This window comes from Cygnus atratus, chromosome 2 (assembly GCF_013377495.2).
Source record: "Cygnus atratus isolate AKBS03 ecotype Queensland, Australia chromosome 2, CAtr_DNAZoo_HiC_assembly, whole genome shotgun sequence".
Taxonomy (NCBI): Eukaryota; Metazoa; Chordata; class Aves; order Anseriformes; family Anatidae; genus Cygnus; species Cygnus atratus.
In genome coordinates, this window is record NC_066363.1 from 79,791,555 (window position 1) to 79,806,213 (window position 14,659).

At 35.8% G+C, this 14,659-nt stretch overlaps 1 protein-coding gene across 1 annotated transcript in view; it reads left to right on the top strand.

Annotated features, from left to right (window-relative positions):
• The window catches only part of RELCH (RAB11 binding and LisH domain, coiled-coil and HEAT repeat containing), a 74,268-nt gene that overhangs the window by 25,405 nt on the left and 34,204 nt on the right, over positions 1–14,659 (top strand). The window contains exons 6-10 of the mRNA XM_035552786.1: positions 2,262–2,465; positions 2,552–2,643; positions 3,638–3,946; positions 8,197–8,272; positions 8,671–8,766. Coding sequence (XP_035408679.1) covers positions 2,262–2,465; positions 2,552–2,643; positions 3,638–3,946; positions 8,197–8,272; positions 8,671–8,766 — 777 coding nt within the window. The remainder of the gene's footprint in view (positions 1–2,261; positions 2,466–2,551; positions 2,644–3,637; positions 3,947–8,196; positions 8,273–8,670; positions 8,767–14,659) is intronic.

A 14,659-nucleotide genomic window follows, 5' to 3' on the forward strand; every position in this document is an offset into this window, starting at 1 on the left:
TGGCTGAGGCTGGAAGGGACCTCTGGAGATTTTCTGGTCCAACCCCCCTGCCAAGCAGGGTCACCTACAGCATGTTGTACAGGATCACATCCAGTAGGGTTTTGAATATCTCCAGAGAAGGAGACTCCACAGCAACCTGTTACAGTGCTCTGTCACCCTTACAGTAAAGGCAACTTGCCTCCGTAAGGTAACTTCCACACACAGAGATGAAGGTGTGGTGTCATCCATGGGGGGGCAAAGTTGTGCTCCTGCACACTGTCACAGTGCTGCTTTCTCTAGTCCCATGCAGGATCTCTTCTGCCCAAGATGGTCTGGGAAGGCCCTGGCCAGCTTTGGGAATGGGCCAGCCCAAGCAGGAAAAGAAAAGTAGCACCTCTGCTGCCCAGTCTACACATTTGCGTCTCTCCTGGCCAATCTGGCTAGAGCTCATGAAGAGAAGTGTGGGACAAAGAGTGAAAACATAGCTTCTTAACTGCCACCTCACGTGGTTCTCTGAACCAGCTCACTTGGGGAAACCTTTGGTGGGAGAGAGACGATACCACGGCAGCAGACGGAGGCTGATCTCCTTTCTCCGCTTGCCCTGTTGCACAACCACACACAGATCTTCGAGACATTCCTCTAGGTTCTTGATGCAATTCACCAAGCCAGACATCAGCACTTGGAGCTGGGTTCTCACCTCAGCAACAGAAAACTTGAAGAGATGAAGGGTAGCGTGCCTGGCCTCCCCTTGCAGCTGCAGCGTGGCCCTGCTGTCCTGCAGGCTCAGGAAGACAGCCCCACACTGCAGGGCTTCCATGAGCTTTGCAACGCCGTCCTCCAGCATGTGGCCTTAAATAGTTGATTTGTGTGGGGTGATTAATTATACTCATTCTTTGTCATCTCCTGAGTGTATATTTATGTGTATATTTAGTCACACTGTGACACTGAATCCAGTCTTGGAGGAGCTCTTTGTAATAAGGTCTTATCTTAGGTATTTCATAACATAGCTGTGCTTTAATGCATTTTTCTAAAGGTGATCAGTTTTATATCTCTTTTGGGAAGGTTCTAGTTACATAATAACTCTTACTGGGTAAAGAAAGTGATGTCATCAACACTCAATATATATGTAGCACAACACTGGAATGTTTCTAGTAGAATTAAATATTTTTCTATGCGAATTTCAACCAGTTCTCTCTCTAACTAATCCCCTAGTTTTTTTTCCTACAATTCGAATCTTCATCTCTAAAGAAAATAATTAAAAATACTTGCTGGATCACCCACTTAAAAGTGGAGTTTAATAGGTCTTCATACATAAACTTGTGAGGGTACAGCCCCAAAACCAGATAAGATGAATAACTTCTCCCTGCTTTTTGCATTTTCTCAGCTAGAAATGTTTTATGTTGTAAGGTTACTAACAAAAACAAAGTTCTCAATTGTAAAGAGTAAGCATAAACATACTAAGTAATGTATAGCATGCACATTGTTTTTTCTAGATTAATGTAATTCTTTCACAAAATAAGGATTATTTGTTCAAATACATGTATATAACTAGACTATGACAAAACATAGTGAAAATTTTGAAGAGTAGGAAAAAACTCTTGTAACTGTGTATTTGTATTTGAGATTTAATGCCCTGAAAGCAAGCGTTACAACTCCTGTGGAAAGGTGTACACCTGCTTATACGTAGGAATGTGAAATAATCTTGTAGTAATAGAATGGTTACATGTCAATGAAAAAAGTAAAGTCATGTAGTAATGGTTTGAGATGGGAGGCCCTACTATTGTTTTCACCCATGTACAGTTAATACCATTATGTCTAGATTTTGCTGAGCACGTGCACACTGTCAGTCATCTTCAGAGCTATTTGTCTGCTTCTGGAAGACTATACCTGCACTTGTGAATGAGATGGGAACAAAATGATAGCCCTGTCAGTCTTCTACCAACTTTACTGGCTTCTGCTGGAGTTTGATCAGCAATGTATCTGATTCTCAAAAGTATTTGCATCCAAAAGAAATAAAAAGTGTGCTGTGTGTTTTGGAAGATTCTCTGTTGAGTACACAACCTAGAGCTGTATTTAGTGTGAAATGCTTTATTTCATGAAATGAGATGTTTTTCTACTTTTGTTTCTTGTTATCTCCTTCAAGATTTCCTTGTTACTACAGTGCAACTTTGACACGACTGTTTTGCTGTTCTACAGCAAATACAGACCTACAGTTAAATGAGGAAGAAAAAACATACTAAGAGGAAGTGTGGTTTAGTTTGGTTTCTCTTATTCCCTTGAAGGATTTTGAACTGTGGGATGATGTAGGATTGAACATTCCAAAACCTCCTGACCTGTTACAACTCTATCGTGACTTTGGAAACCATCATGTTACTGCGAGAGATGTGGTGGATGTATCAGTTGGTGTAGATGATGATGAATTGGAGGCTGCCACTCCTATACTTGGGAACATCCCTGTATTTGAAACAACACCACAATCAATAGAAGTAAGAGATTGTACAGAAGAAATATTTCAGCTGTTTGCATTGCTACTTTACTGTACTAAACTCTTTTGTTTCTGTCTTGTATTTAGCAATGTTTAATAGTGCAAAAATTAGAAGATCAAATTAGTGTGTTAAACAGTGAGAAATGGTCTTTGATGGAACAAATCCAAAGACTTGAGAGGTATGTACTTATCAATCTGCTTGACTGGAAAGAAATGTTGAAATAACTTCTCAGTGTTTTTCTAGAACAGTTATGACAACATAATTTATAACAGTGGGATTACTAGGAGTTCTTTGGAACAGGGCAGTCTTTCCTTTTAATACGTGCTATTTGATTTGAAGGAAAAAAAGAGGCTTCAAACTGAGTAGTCGCATTTTATTACCTACATCATTTAATTCTGTAATGAGCTTTGTTCTTTCAAGGCAACTTCTTTATTTACCTAATTGAAAACAGAATCAGTTCTGATGTGTTTTGTATAAGTTTTCTCTTGAGTCAGCTGTATTTCGCTCCTCAGTACTGCAGTGCATACAGCTTGCAAACACTGTTAAAGGTGTTTGTTTTAATAACTTATTTCAATATAGGTTTTCTTTCTACAGTGCAAGACCTGTAGAAGTGACAGTATCTTTAACAAAAACAAAAAGACTTCAAATGTTTGGTCAAAACATATGGTTCTGTAAGCAATAAAATATAATTTCTCATAAGAGATGCATCAATACAACGTAAGGGCAAGCATGTAGTTTTTCAGTGGCTTTATTGATCTGCACAGATACCATTTGAAAGCCATGTGGGATGGTATGTATTAATTCCCTGCTATAGCATTTTAAGTTTTGCACCCCAGATGGATTTCTGTCTCTTGACAATGTTTCAGTGCTTAGAGTTCAGCCAGAAGCATGTAATGCTAGCTCTTTTTATTCATGTATATAATTGATTCACTTATTCTGAATGCAACATTTTTCTTACTACTAATTATTGACTAAAGAACTCTGGTAAACTGGTGCTTATTTGAAGACCTTGTGTGATGCAGATTATGTCTATTAATGGAAGTTTTGAACATACTGGAGATAAAGAGGGAGCTGTTCAGTATGTTGTCCTTATTTCCTTGCTTGTCTTGTGATTCCAACAACCTTCTCATGAAAGTTACAAAAATATTTCATTGTTTGCTTTAATTTTTTAGTGAAATAGACTTCCTCAAGAATGAAAACTTTGCTGTGTCAACAGTTTATGGTGTAGCTCCCCATCCTTCTTCAAAACAAGTGCCTCTCACAGTCTCAGAGGACAATGGACGGTACTTGGATATCAAGAGCTCTGAGAATGACAATAAACATGGAAACACTGAGGAAAAAAGCCTTTCTTTATCAGCTGAAGTGGATTCAAGGACTTCTAAAGATGATACGCTAAATTCTGTGCCCCGTAAAGAAACCGAGAAACTGTCCTCTTGTGCTCCATCAAGTAAAGCTGCAGTCCACTTTGATAAACCTAATAGGTTGGTGATAAGTTTTAACTGAAATACTTTAATTAAAAATTTTTGTAAAGTGGATAGATATTTTTCTAACAGTAAAATTCTGCAGCAGGCATAGATCACTTCATGTTCTGAATACAAATGAAAGACTTAACATACCTTTAGGGTGTACTGCTGGTATTTTCACATATTGTTCCTGATGGGTTTTAGGGAAGATAATTTTTAGCATCAACATTAAGGCTTTCTTTTCACCTCCTACTTGTTTCTAAAAGTTGCCCTGTTCGTTACAACAACAACAGAAAAAGCTAAAATCAATATGATGAATGAGGAGACAGGATATTTCCATTCTCCGTTAAAATTTAATTTTGTAATGAAATCTCTTCTGTTCTACTTGAAGACTGGTTGGGGAAATTTTTGCTTTTCGTATGTAGATGCAAGTGCTTATTGTTATTCTTACAGTATATAAAACAACCATATATCTTTTTTAAAAAATTATTATTTATTTTAATAACCAATAAAGGTTACCAATGACATTCTGCTTTTTGAGCTTTGAATTCTGGGCAGTTCTTCTTTACGTAACTTTAATTCTTTTAATGAAAATAGAGTATTCATGTTTTTACTTGGAAGCAATGGGTTTGTGTCTGGGTGTTCGTAACAAAATCTCTCCAATATATGCAATCTTCTTAAGCATTATAGTGAAGAGAGAAAGTAAGATGTCCAGTAAGTAATAGATAAGCAACTGTGTAGCTATTGGAAGTAATGTGGGCCACCCAGATACTAAGAGTATATACAGCTAAAGGTATGTATCTGAAAATAATACCAAGCAGAAATCTACGTTTGTAATACTCTGTGCAGATGGAAAATCAATACAGGCTGAAAATTACCGCTGCCTCCTGCTCTCCTCCCCACCCCACTCAAAAAAAAGTGAGTTGCTACCCTTGCTAGTAATTAACTTTTCTTGCAAATTCTAAGTCCTGTTCACCCTAGATTTACCAAACTTCTCTCACTCAATCCTAGTGGATGGAGACAGTTTTTTAGTGATATATCCTCTTTAGAATAAAGCAGCAGTAAAGATGTCTGATTTCTGAATACAGTGGGTTAGAGTATTACTACTAATTTAATCTATTCTAGCTGAACCTACTAGCATTTAATGGGAAAGTAAACCTCAATAATCAAAATTTGTACATGTCATACATGAATTATAAATGTGTATGCCTACTTTCAACTGTGACTTTCTGCATGTTTTTTTGTTTAGAGCAGTTGGGAGTGCCAGGAGGAATTAAGAACGTGAATGGTAGATTGATGGTTTTAGGGATAGTAGAGGATAGGTATCAAAATAGGGGGAGATCAGTGAGTGAGGAAGGAACTATGAGTATCTCCAGAGGAATCCGACATCTTTAGAAAAATAGTTAAATACTAAATAAGTAGTTAAATAAAAATAAGTAGTTAAATAAAAATAAAGTAGTTAAAACTGAAGTTTTAAAATCTATATGCAAGTGGATTTATTTGAAAAGTAGTTGAAGAGAACCTTGAATTCACATTGAGAATGTTAACTTTAGAAGTCCACTCATACAGTGTTCACTGCAGAAATAGGTAATGTGTGTGTAATGTTTAGCTATTTTTGTACTGAAAGTTCTGTTTGACATGTCATTGAAGGGTCAAAGGAAGCCATATTTGATAGTGTTTTATAGATTTTTATCTATGAATTGTCTTCCTGGGTTACCAACTTGGCTTGTAATACAGTAATGTTCTATTAAGAATTAAATGCTTTCTTAAGTATTTTGAGATCTGTGGGAAAAGAAGTATTGTTCAAGTGCTGTGTATTTATTTCCTTCAGTCTGGGGGCAGTTGTTTGTAGAAGACAATCACTACAGTTTATTCAAAGGGTATTAAAAAGCTGCAATAAATGCTAAGCCGCGGTTCTAAAAGGCAAGATTGTTACTGCAGTAGCTACAGAATGGATTCTTGGCAAAAATCTTGCTCAGATGGGAAGAAAGGCTAGAAGAGCAAGTGAGCCTGCTTTGTGTAACTGCAGTGAGAACAGATGTGTGTGCATGCCCAAAAATGAGGACATGGAGATCCTTGGAAAAGTGCCTTGTATAACAGATTGCAGGAGAAAGCACTAGCAGTAGCTTAAATAGACTTCACTGCATATATTTATTCAACTCATTTTAGGTGTTTGGCAATTTGAACCAAACACAAGGTGTTTTCTGCATGTAACATTCAGTCCTATTTTTTTCAGTAAATTGACTCTTTTTTCCTAGTTATATATGGAATAGAGTAGTGGTGCTTGATTTTTGTATGCATCATACTTTCTTATATTTGAACATCTTCATTACTGGCATCTATTGGTCCTTGAGAAGACTTTCCACTGCCTTGTGTGCAAGAGGCCTGGGTTTGTCTTCATTTCTGCGAGGAAAAGCCTTCAAGGATTTTACTAGATTTCATCAAGAAGCTTTCTAGAGTGTACGTAGCCAGAAGGCGTAATGGAATCCATGTTGCCCAGAGCTTGCTGTTAATTAATCCCCAGAGAAATTTACTGGCACGTTGTCACACTTAGCTTTTCAGTCTCTCCAAAATGGGGATAGAACTTTGCCCTTATTTACGTGTTTAATTAAGGTTTCAGGTAGATGAGGATTTGACATTCTATGGAGCGCTCAGACAAAAGACCTCCAAGACAAAGGTTGGCTAGGGCTTTCGGAGTCTGTTAATATTGCAGTACTGCTTTGCAACACCTGTTCCTATTCTTCCAGTGTAAATAAACTGTAAAGCTTTGAGTAGAGTTTGTAAATGCACCATTCAATAATGCTTTTGCATATTAAGGGCTAGCAGATTATCAAACCAAGATGCTTTACAACTGACTACCATCTAGGTCTTTTAGTATTCATTTTTTAAAGTAAATCCTTTCATTAAATCAAGTTGGTTTGAATTAAACTGACTTCATTAAAACTGAAAACACGTTTTTTAAAAAATATATATTGTCAAAAAAAATAGTTGATTTTAAGTAATAAATGTGAATTCTTAGGTATCGTATTTTGTAAATAGTCAGAAGAGGAGAAATACCCCGGTATATTTATCCAAATCCTTCTGTTTTCATCTTAACAATGTTAAGTAGGAACATAACTTCTTAATGTTGGTGTGGGATGTTTTTGGTTTTTGTTAGAAAAGAGTGGTTGATGTATTTATTATAGTGTAATATTTCAATCCAGTAAATAAAAATGTATATATGTCCATACATGTGCAATCACATGCGTGTAGGTTTTTGTGCACTTAGGCTCACAAAATGGCAGTTTTAAGAGTTGAAAAGGTGATAACCACTTTGCACATAAGAAATAGGACTTCTTCCTTAATCTCGTTTGATACAGTTAGAGGATTCAAACAGAAAATGGTGATATACGGTCAGTTATTTTCTGTGCGTGTTCTGGAAGACAAGTGCTCTTTTTAAGCATAGTGCATGAAGCAATGTTTGATTAGCATCTAAATACAGGCTTCAGGTAAGGTAGAGGGAGTTTTCATTACTGGGAAAAATTGGATGCTGCTGCTGCCGACACTAGCCTGTTTTATGTACTGGTCAGTCCAATAATTGCTTTCTGAGAACACTTCTGCCAAATTATTGTCCTTGGACAAGGTAGTTCTGAGACTCTTATCGGGGTTTTATGTAAATGCTTGAGGTTTTGAGTAGCTGGGCTGTGTGCTGGTGCTGCGTGTGACCATGAGGTGGTACTTCTACAGACACACGTCAGGGAGGAGGCAGCAACTCAAGTTTAGTTTTGATGCTCTCACTATCCGTCTGAAGGCCAACATTTAGATTTCAGAGTGGCCATTTAGCAGTATGGATTTAATCCTGAAGCTAGTAAATGACTGACTACTCAAACATTTTTATCCAATGTGCAGAATCAGAGCATTGAGCAAAAACTGCTGTTGCCTTGATATTTTTTCCTTGCTTTTCAAAATTGCCTGCTTCCTCTTGTATTGCCAAAGCTTCCTTTTCTTTCTTCTTTCGTCCTATTTTTGTCTGTGAAGCAGTTTGAAAGATGTTTCCTTTTTAGGAACTAAAAGTAACTTGTTAATTAGTACATCCACTGTTGCCTTGCTGCAAACTAAAAATCCTAAAAATCAAAGATAATTTTAAACAGCTCTGCTGTGTGCTTCATGGAAAACAAGCTTTTGAATGTCATTTTATCTAGCTGGTTAAACCAGAGTCAAAGGACTTGGTCAGTTACCCTTCTGATCTGTTATTTTTTTCTTCCCCTCCCTTTCTGATGGTATTTCAGGAAATTGTCACCAGCTTTCCATCAAGCACTACTGTCCTTCTGTCGGATGTCAGCAGACAGCCGTTTGGGATCAGAGGTAAATTCCAGTTGGCATAAACTAGTGTGTCCTTTATTCTGCATGGTAGCAATAGTTAAACTAGCAATAATTGTTTTGTTACAGGACTTTGTAATGTAAATAGAAAGATAAATATAAGTGCATGAAACTTAAGAAATGGGGATTTTAGCTTAAGTATGATACCTAGCTGTAACTATGTAATTACTGGAAAGTTTTGAGTCTCAACAAGTGGATTCATGCTTTTGAAGTTGGCATACCAACTGCAAGACCAGAAACTAATGAGTTAGTATGTGAGCGAATTAAATATTTTTGGTTAAATGATCAGCCTGCAGCAATTCTTACTAGTTCTCTAAAAAGATGTTTTTCTATTCCTGTGCTTCAATTAAAAAAAAAGTAAGTTAATATACTTGGTTTTCTAGGTATCTCGAATTGCAGACAGTGAAAAAAGTGTCATGTTAATGTTGGGACGCTGCCTGCCTCATATTGTTCCTAATGTGCTGCTTGCAAAGCGAGAGGTGAGGAACCCTGAAATTTTGCTTTTTATTTTTACCAGGATGCTTTCTTGTTCGTTTTGAAGATGTTGTCATGAAAGTCTGTTACTTGCAATCATATTCTTACTTTTGTGCATGCATCTCTGCTCCTAGAAAATGGTTTTACACCTCTGTCAGGTGAGTTCAGTAAACCTGCATGGTATCCTAATATTTCCTCCTTTGCTTAAGGCACCCATTAGCTTTCAGCAAGACTACTAAATGTTACTGTAGGTCCATTTGTTTGTGGTAGCGTAAATATTTTTGTTAGAGAAGACTGTGCTGGATATGTGTTACAAAGAACAGAGGATATAAAGTTCAGACGCTGCATTTGGTTTATTTAGTCTATCAATTTCAAAGAAGATTAATGTTTAGTTTCTTCTACAGCACTATGTACTTCAAAAAGATTTTATTGTCTTTTTTGGAAGCTCCATGTAACATCCAAGACAATGTTCATCAAAGGCACCTCTTCATAAGAAAATTACCAATTTTGCTTATACATTTTCCTTAAACCTGTAGTGAATGCAATGTTTATTTTGATTGTAAATGAAGTTGGTGTTTTGCATAATCATGCACGCTGTATAATATAGAAAAGGAAGATGGTGATTGAAGATGGGAAAAAAATTTGTTTTTTGCTATACTGTAAATATTGCATGTTACCAAAAGCATGTAAAAAAAAAAAAAAGGCAAAAATTCAACAGTCCTATACGTAACACCAAAAGAAGAGATTTAAAATAGTATAGTTTGAGTAAGTTTTAGTTCTTGCCAAGGGGACCTACAGTATGGTAGATTTAGTGCATATTGCATAAATCTATTTTAAGGCTTTGAAAACTCCTTAAGAAATTTGCACTGATCCTATAATCTAAAATTTAGTAACAAATAATTATTAGCTGTTAATATGTTGAATTTGAGATGTACCAATTAAAAGTGTCAAAATTTGTAACCCCCTCCCCCAACCCTTTTATAGTGAGTGTTTTTTTGTTGTTATTTTTCAATGGAAAAGATTATGTTAATAATCTTTCAAAATAGGTCTGTGAATGTTCCAGGATCAGTGCTTAATTTCTGGTTTCATAATTATTCCTCTCCTTCCCTCTGCTTGGCAGTATATGGTATTTTGGCTTATTTTCACAGCTGGTAGCATAATCTGTGTAATGCATTTAATAGTTCTGTGACTTTCAGGCTATTCCCTACTTACTTTGTTTTACAATTGAAGCTAGATTTGATTACATATATTTTCATCTTAAATGAATCACGTGTTTCAATTTGATTGAAGATCTCACAATTCAGAATTTTGTAACTGGATCGCATGGGATGCTTAATGTCCCAAGAATTGAAATTTTCTTTAAAAATATCTTTTCTCAGTTACCACCCACTACTGTAGCTATTGTAATGTTCTTTCAGGTGTAGTCATGGAATTTGAAGGAAAACTTGGGTAGACCGTCCATTAGTATTTTGAAATATCAGTATTACAGAAACCCAAACTAGGAATTAGGCTCTCTTCAACAAGGTACAGCTTTGGGTCTTGTCTTAACAGTTGTATTGTTAGGGAGTTGTAGCAGGATTTTATTGATAAGTAAAAATGTATCAAAAGACCACCAATTTGAGCAAGATACTTAAAAAATGATTACTAGTCTGCTCTGAAAATATATAACGCTGGTATTTAAGATCTTTCTCTGTTAGTGTGTAAAGCATGAGAATTAAACATAATTTTGTAATGAATCTCTAGTGTGTCCCCCCATCTTAGTTCCTTAAGTATCCATCACGTTCTATTTAGTTGCAAAATCTTAAGCTGAAATTATTGTGCTGTGTATTTTCATTCTGGAGAAACTGTGTTTGTGGAGAATGACGGTCTCAATAGGTATTGTCCTTCACAAGAGATTTAGAGGCCATTTCATGAATGCTTCTCACCCTTAGTAGCAGGCTGCCTGACATGTTAAGGAGTGGTCCATTAAATATCATAGTTGACATCTGAACAACTAGTTAGTGTCAGAATGACTGACACATTTCCAAAATTACTTATTTTATGTATTGATGTACATTTATTTAAACAAAATAAAAACATAATCAACCACCTTGTATTTGCCAGGAGATATACAATAAATAGATTCCTTTAGCTAAATTTTAGTTAGAGAAGAGACACTTAAATTTTGTTTTGCAATAATAAATCAGTTCAAAACTGATTTGTCAGACTTAATAAATGTAAAAATCAATGTCTGTGTCAGGTAACAGGAATAACCTTGCTTACATGTTCAACTTCCATACTCTGCAATCTGTAGTCTTTGAGCAGAGTTTGCGCCAGAGTAAACTTTTTGACTTAGTATCAGGATCTTGTTACACTTGATCTTAATCAAGAAACACTTCCGCGACTGTTGGTACCTTTCAATTCCCTGTTATTCCAGGATTAGTTTATCTTGTTAGCTTTCATTAGTGTAATGCAAACTTATTAAAATCATAATAGCAATAGCTTATTGAATGTCCTCTACTAAATTTTTGTGTTGGGAAACTTCTATTTATATAGAGTTGAACATGCTAAGAACCAAGTTCTGCTGTTATTTCTTCATAGTTGAAGGAAAGATAATGCGGAATCTGCAAGCTCTGAGTGCCATTCTTGGCTAGAAGAGAGTAATGCTGTAGATGTGAAGTTGTTTGCATTAGCATGTGTTAACTACACGTAGACATTACTGAGGCACTTAGTCTGTGGTTAGTTTTACAGTTATCTGTCTCAGTACAGTTGTACTGCATATGTGACCTCAGATTTTCATCTCAGTCTTATCCTTTACAAGTCATAAAATGCAGGCTTTGTTCAAAAAGTAAAAAAACCAAAAAGCTCCCCTCTTCCCCCCCCCCCCCCCCCCCCCCCCCCCCATTTCCAGGCATGAAAGCGGTCATCCATCAGTGTATTCTAAAAGACTGCTTCTCTTTTAGGGGAGAAATAAAGGAATATAATAGGGGAGAAGAAAAACATTTAAATGAGCAATTAATTTTTTTTCTGCTACTTAGTACAATTTAGGCTGATGTAGGCTCTTACAGTTTGTGTCATGTATTAACACTACAATTAAATATTTTTTTTCATTTTAAAACTAAAAGATGTCTAAATTCTGAACTTCAAATACATCCTTGCACAAGAGATTCTGTACCTGTAACTTAACTAGCACCTGCAGCTGTATCAGTTGCTTCGATCAAGATTTTGTTAGCTTTACTAATATTCAGAGGCTTTACATTACAGAAAAAAGATTACATAATATTGTAATATTATGTAATATAATAATTTAACATCATATAATATAAAATGTTATAATAATAATATAATATTTGATCACAACTTAAACATTGACTAGCAGAGAAGAATAAAAGGAACACATTCATGAGATTTATCATAATGTCATCCTGGTTTATTATGTTTACAACTCTTTGCCATGTTGTTAATTTTAATATTTTAAATAATAAAGAAGATGACTATGCCGAGCTATTAAAGTAACCAATCTTGGCACTTAACACTAATTTCATTTGTTCTTTGAGATGACTATTTTACTGATGAACACTTTGACCAAAAGACATGAAAAGTGAGAGAAACTCAGTTGTATAAGACTTGTCAGAACATTAAACAAAAATCTTGTAACATGGGCAACAACACTGATAGGAAAATAACATGCTACCTTATACGAAAGTTGTCAGCAAAATAGACAAATGTTTGCTATAATATGTATATAATATATATATATATATATATATAAAAAAAACATGTGGGAGGAACTGTTTTGCCTCTAGTTGAGGTAATACCAGTTCCTGTTAAAAAGCCATCTGCTTTTGACCATAATGAAGAGCTGCTTCATATGCCTATGTAAATGTTGTTGTTATTGAGAACTTCAGTCAGCTCAAATAGTGAATCCTGTTCAAAGATCACAGAATATGTTGTTATAAGTTAGGGAGAAGTCGTGCAAAGATTCTATGGTATATTTCATGCTGTAGAAAAAATGTGATTTTTTTTTCTTTGGGGAGACCTAAAAGGAGAGTTATCCAGAAGCAAAACAAAAAGCTGGGTGGTTTCAGTTCTTCTGTGCAGTGTGCTAGGTCAACTTTGTGGTCTTGTCCATGGTTTACCTGTGTGTGGCTCATTTCACAATAAAAACAAATTAACTTTTTTTTCCTCTCCCTTCTACAATTGGACATCTCACAAATACAAACTGCCCCAGAAAGAAACTTACCTTTTCAGTAGTAGAGGTGAGACCTCCAGTACAATGTGATTTATTTCTGGACTCACTCATCAAATCACAAGCGCTGAGAATATGATAGCAGTCTGCTTGCCCTCTAATGAGAAAACTCTGTGAGTCACTCCTTCTGGTATCATTTACTGGCAGCAGTAGAAACTAATCACAGTTTTCTGAAGTCAGAGGCAAAAGGGAAAGGCGACTGTGAGGCATGTACAGGATGTTTAGGAAGGATCCAAAATTAAATAGAGAAGTGAAGTTTCATTTAAATTTTAAGTTCTTAACGTCTAAGTGTCAGCACAAGTGGTATTCCTTCCCAAGGAAGGCAGAATGTTTCAATTAGCACTGGAAGTCCTCTCCTTGATTAGCCAAATGCCAATTCTGTTCTGTGTTACTGGAAAATGTGCTGTTTTCTACAGCATTCCTCTGCTGGCTTTTTTGAGAATGAAAAAACTGGGATTTATCTAAGGCATGTCCTTTATCAGCAAACAGGAATGAACCTGAACCTGCCTGTAAGTCGGTGTTGTATGGCTATGTTCTTAATCATCTTGAATATTCAGATAAGAATCTGTCCCTTCTTAAATCTTCAGAAGACCTCACTTGACCCGTTCTGTCCATCTATGAGAGCAGTTTTTGTTCTTCTTTAGAGAAAGACCCTTTCATCTCCAGTTTTACCTTCCCTTCTATGAAGTCTGTAGGGAACACGCACGAGACTGTTCAAGACTTTTCACTCTTTCTCCACTCCCCTTAATAGAAGGAACTGTAGCAGCACTGATGCAGCGATGCAGAGAACGCTCTCTTCTCCCATAGTATGCATGAAAGAATGACCAATGGACAAGAAAATACAGCTAATTCCATCAGCTATAATAACCAGCTTTCTGCAAGGTAAAGAATTAGCCTTGTATCTGCCCCGTATCAGTGGTATTAGGTAATCCATCAACAGTTGTCTAGGTGAATGTTGAGAGATGTTTTCCTTTCATACAGACTCAGATGGAAGAAAACAACTTTATTAACTTACTTTAATTTGAAAGGAAGCTTTAAAAAAAAATCCTCATGACACTCTTTTGAAATCTAGTAGTTCTGAGTGAGCAATTGAGATTTTTGAGTAGGTACTCAAACCTAGTAGGAAAGTGGAGTCAGTGTAATGATTTCAACAGATGAAACAAAACCTCCTTAAAACTATGTGTGTCCCATTTCACAGGAGATATATATATGGTAATAATCTTTATAAGAATCCTTAGGAATATTTGCAAGACTATTAGGATGATTTGAACTTAGAGTAGCCTTCAGAAAGTTATGTCTCAGCATAGTAATGTAGTTATTTTTTGGTAAAAAGGTTTTTCCATGAGCTATAATCATTATGGTGAAGTTAGTAATTATGTTTTGTATATACAAAATGCAATTGGATTTATTTTTTGAAAGATCTTACCTTAATGTATAAGTATTGGTATTTAGAGCGGCATTTTTATTGTAATTTTTTTAGAATCTTTTTGAGTTAAAACAGTGTTTACAGTAGAGAAAATGCTTCTGTGAAGTACAAAACAAAAAAATAAATAGGTTAAGTCCCCTCCCTTCTCAGAACTTCAAATAGGAGCAAAAACTGAACATTAAAGATACAAAGAATAACATACAACGTGCAAATTCTAGAGGGAAGGGAGGTTTCAAATGAAGAA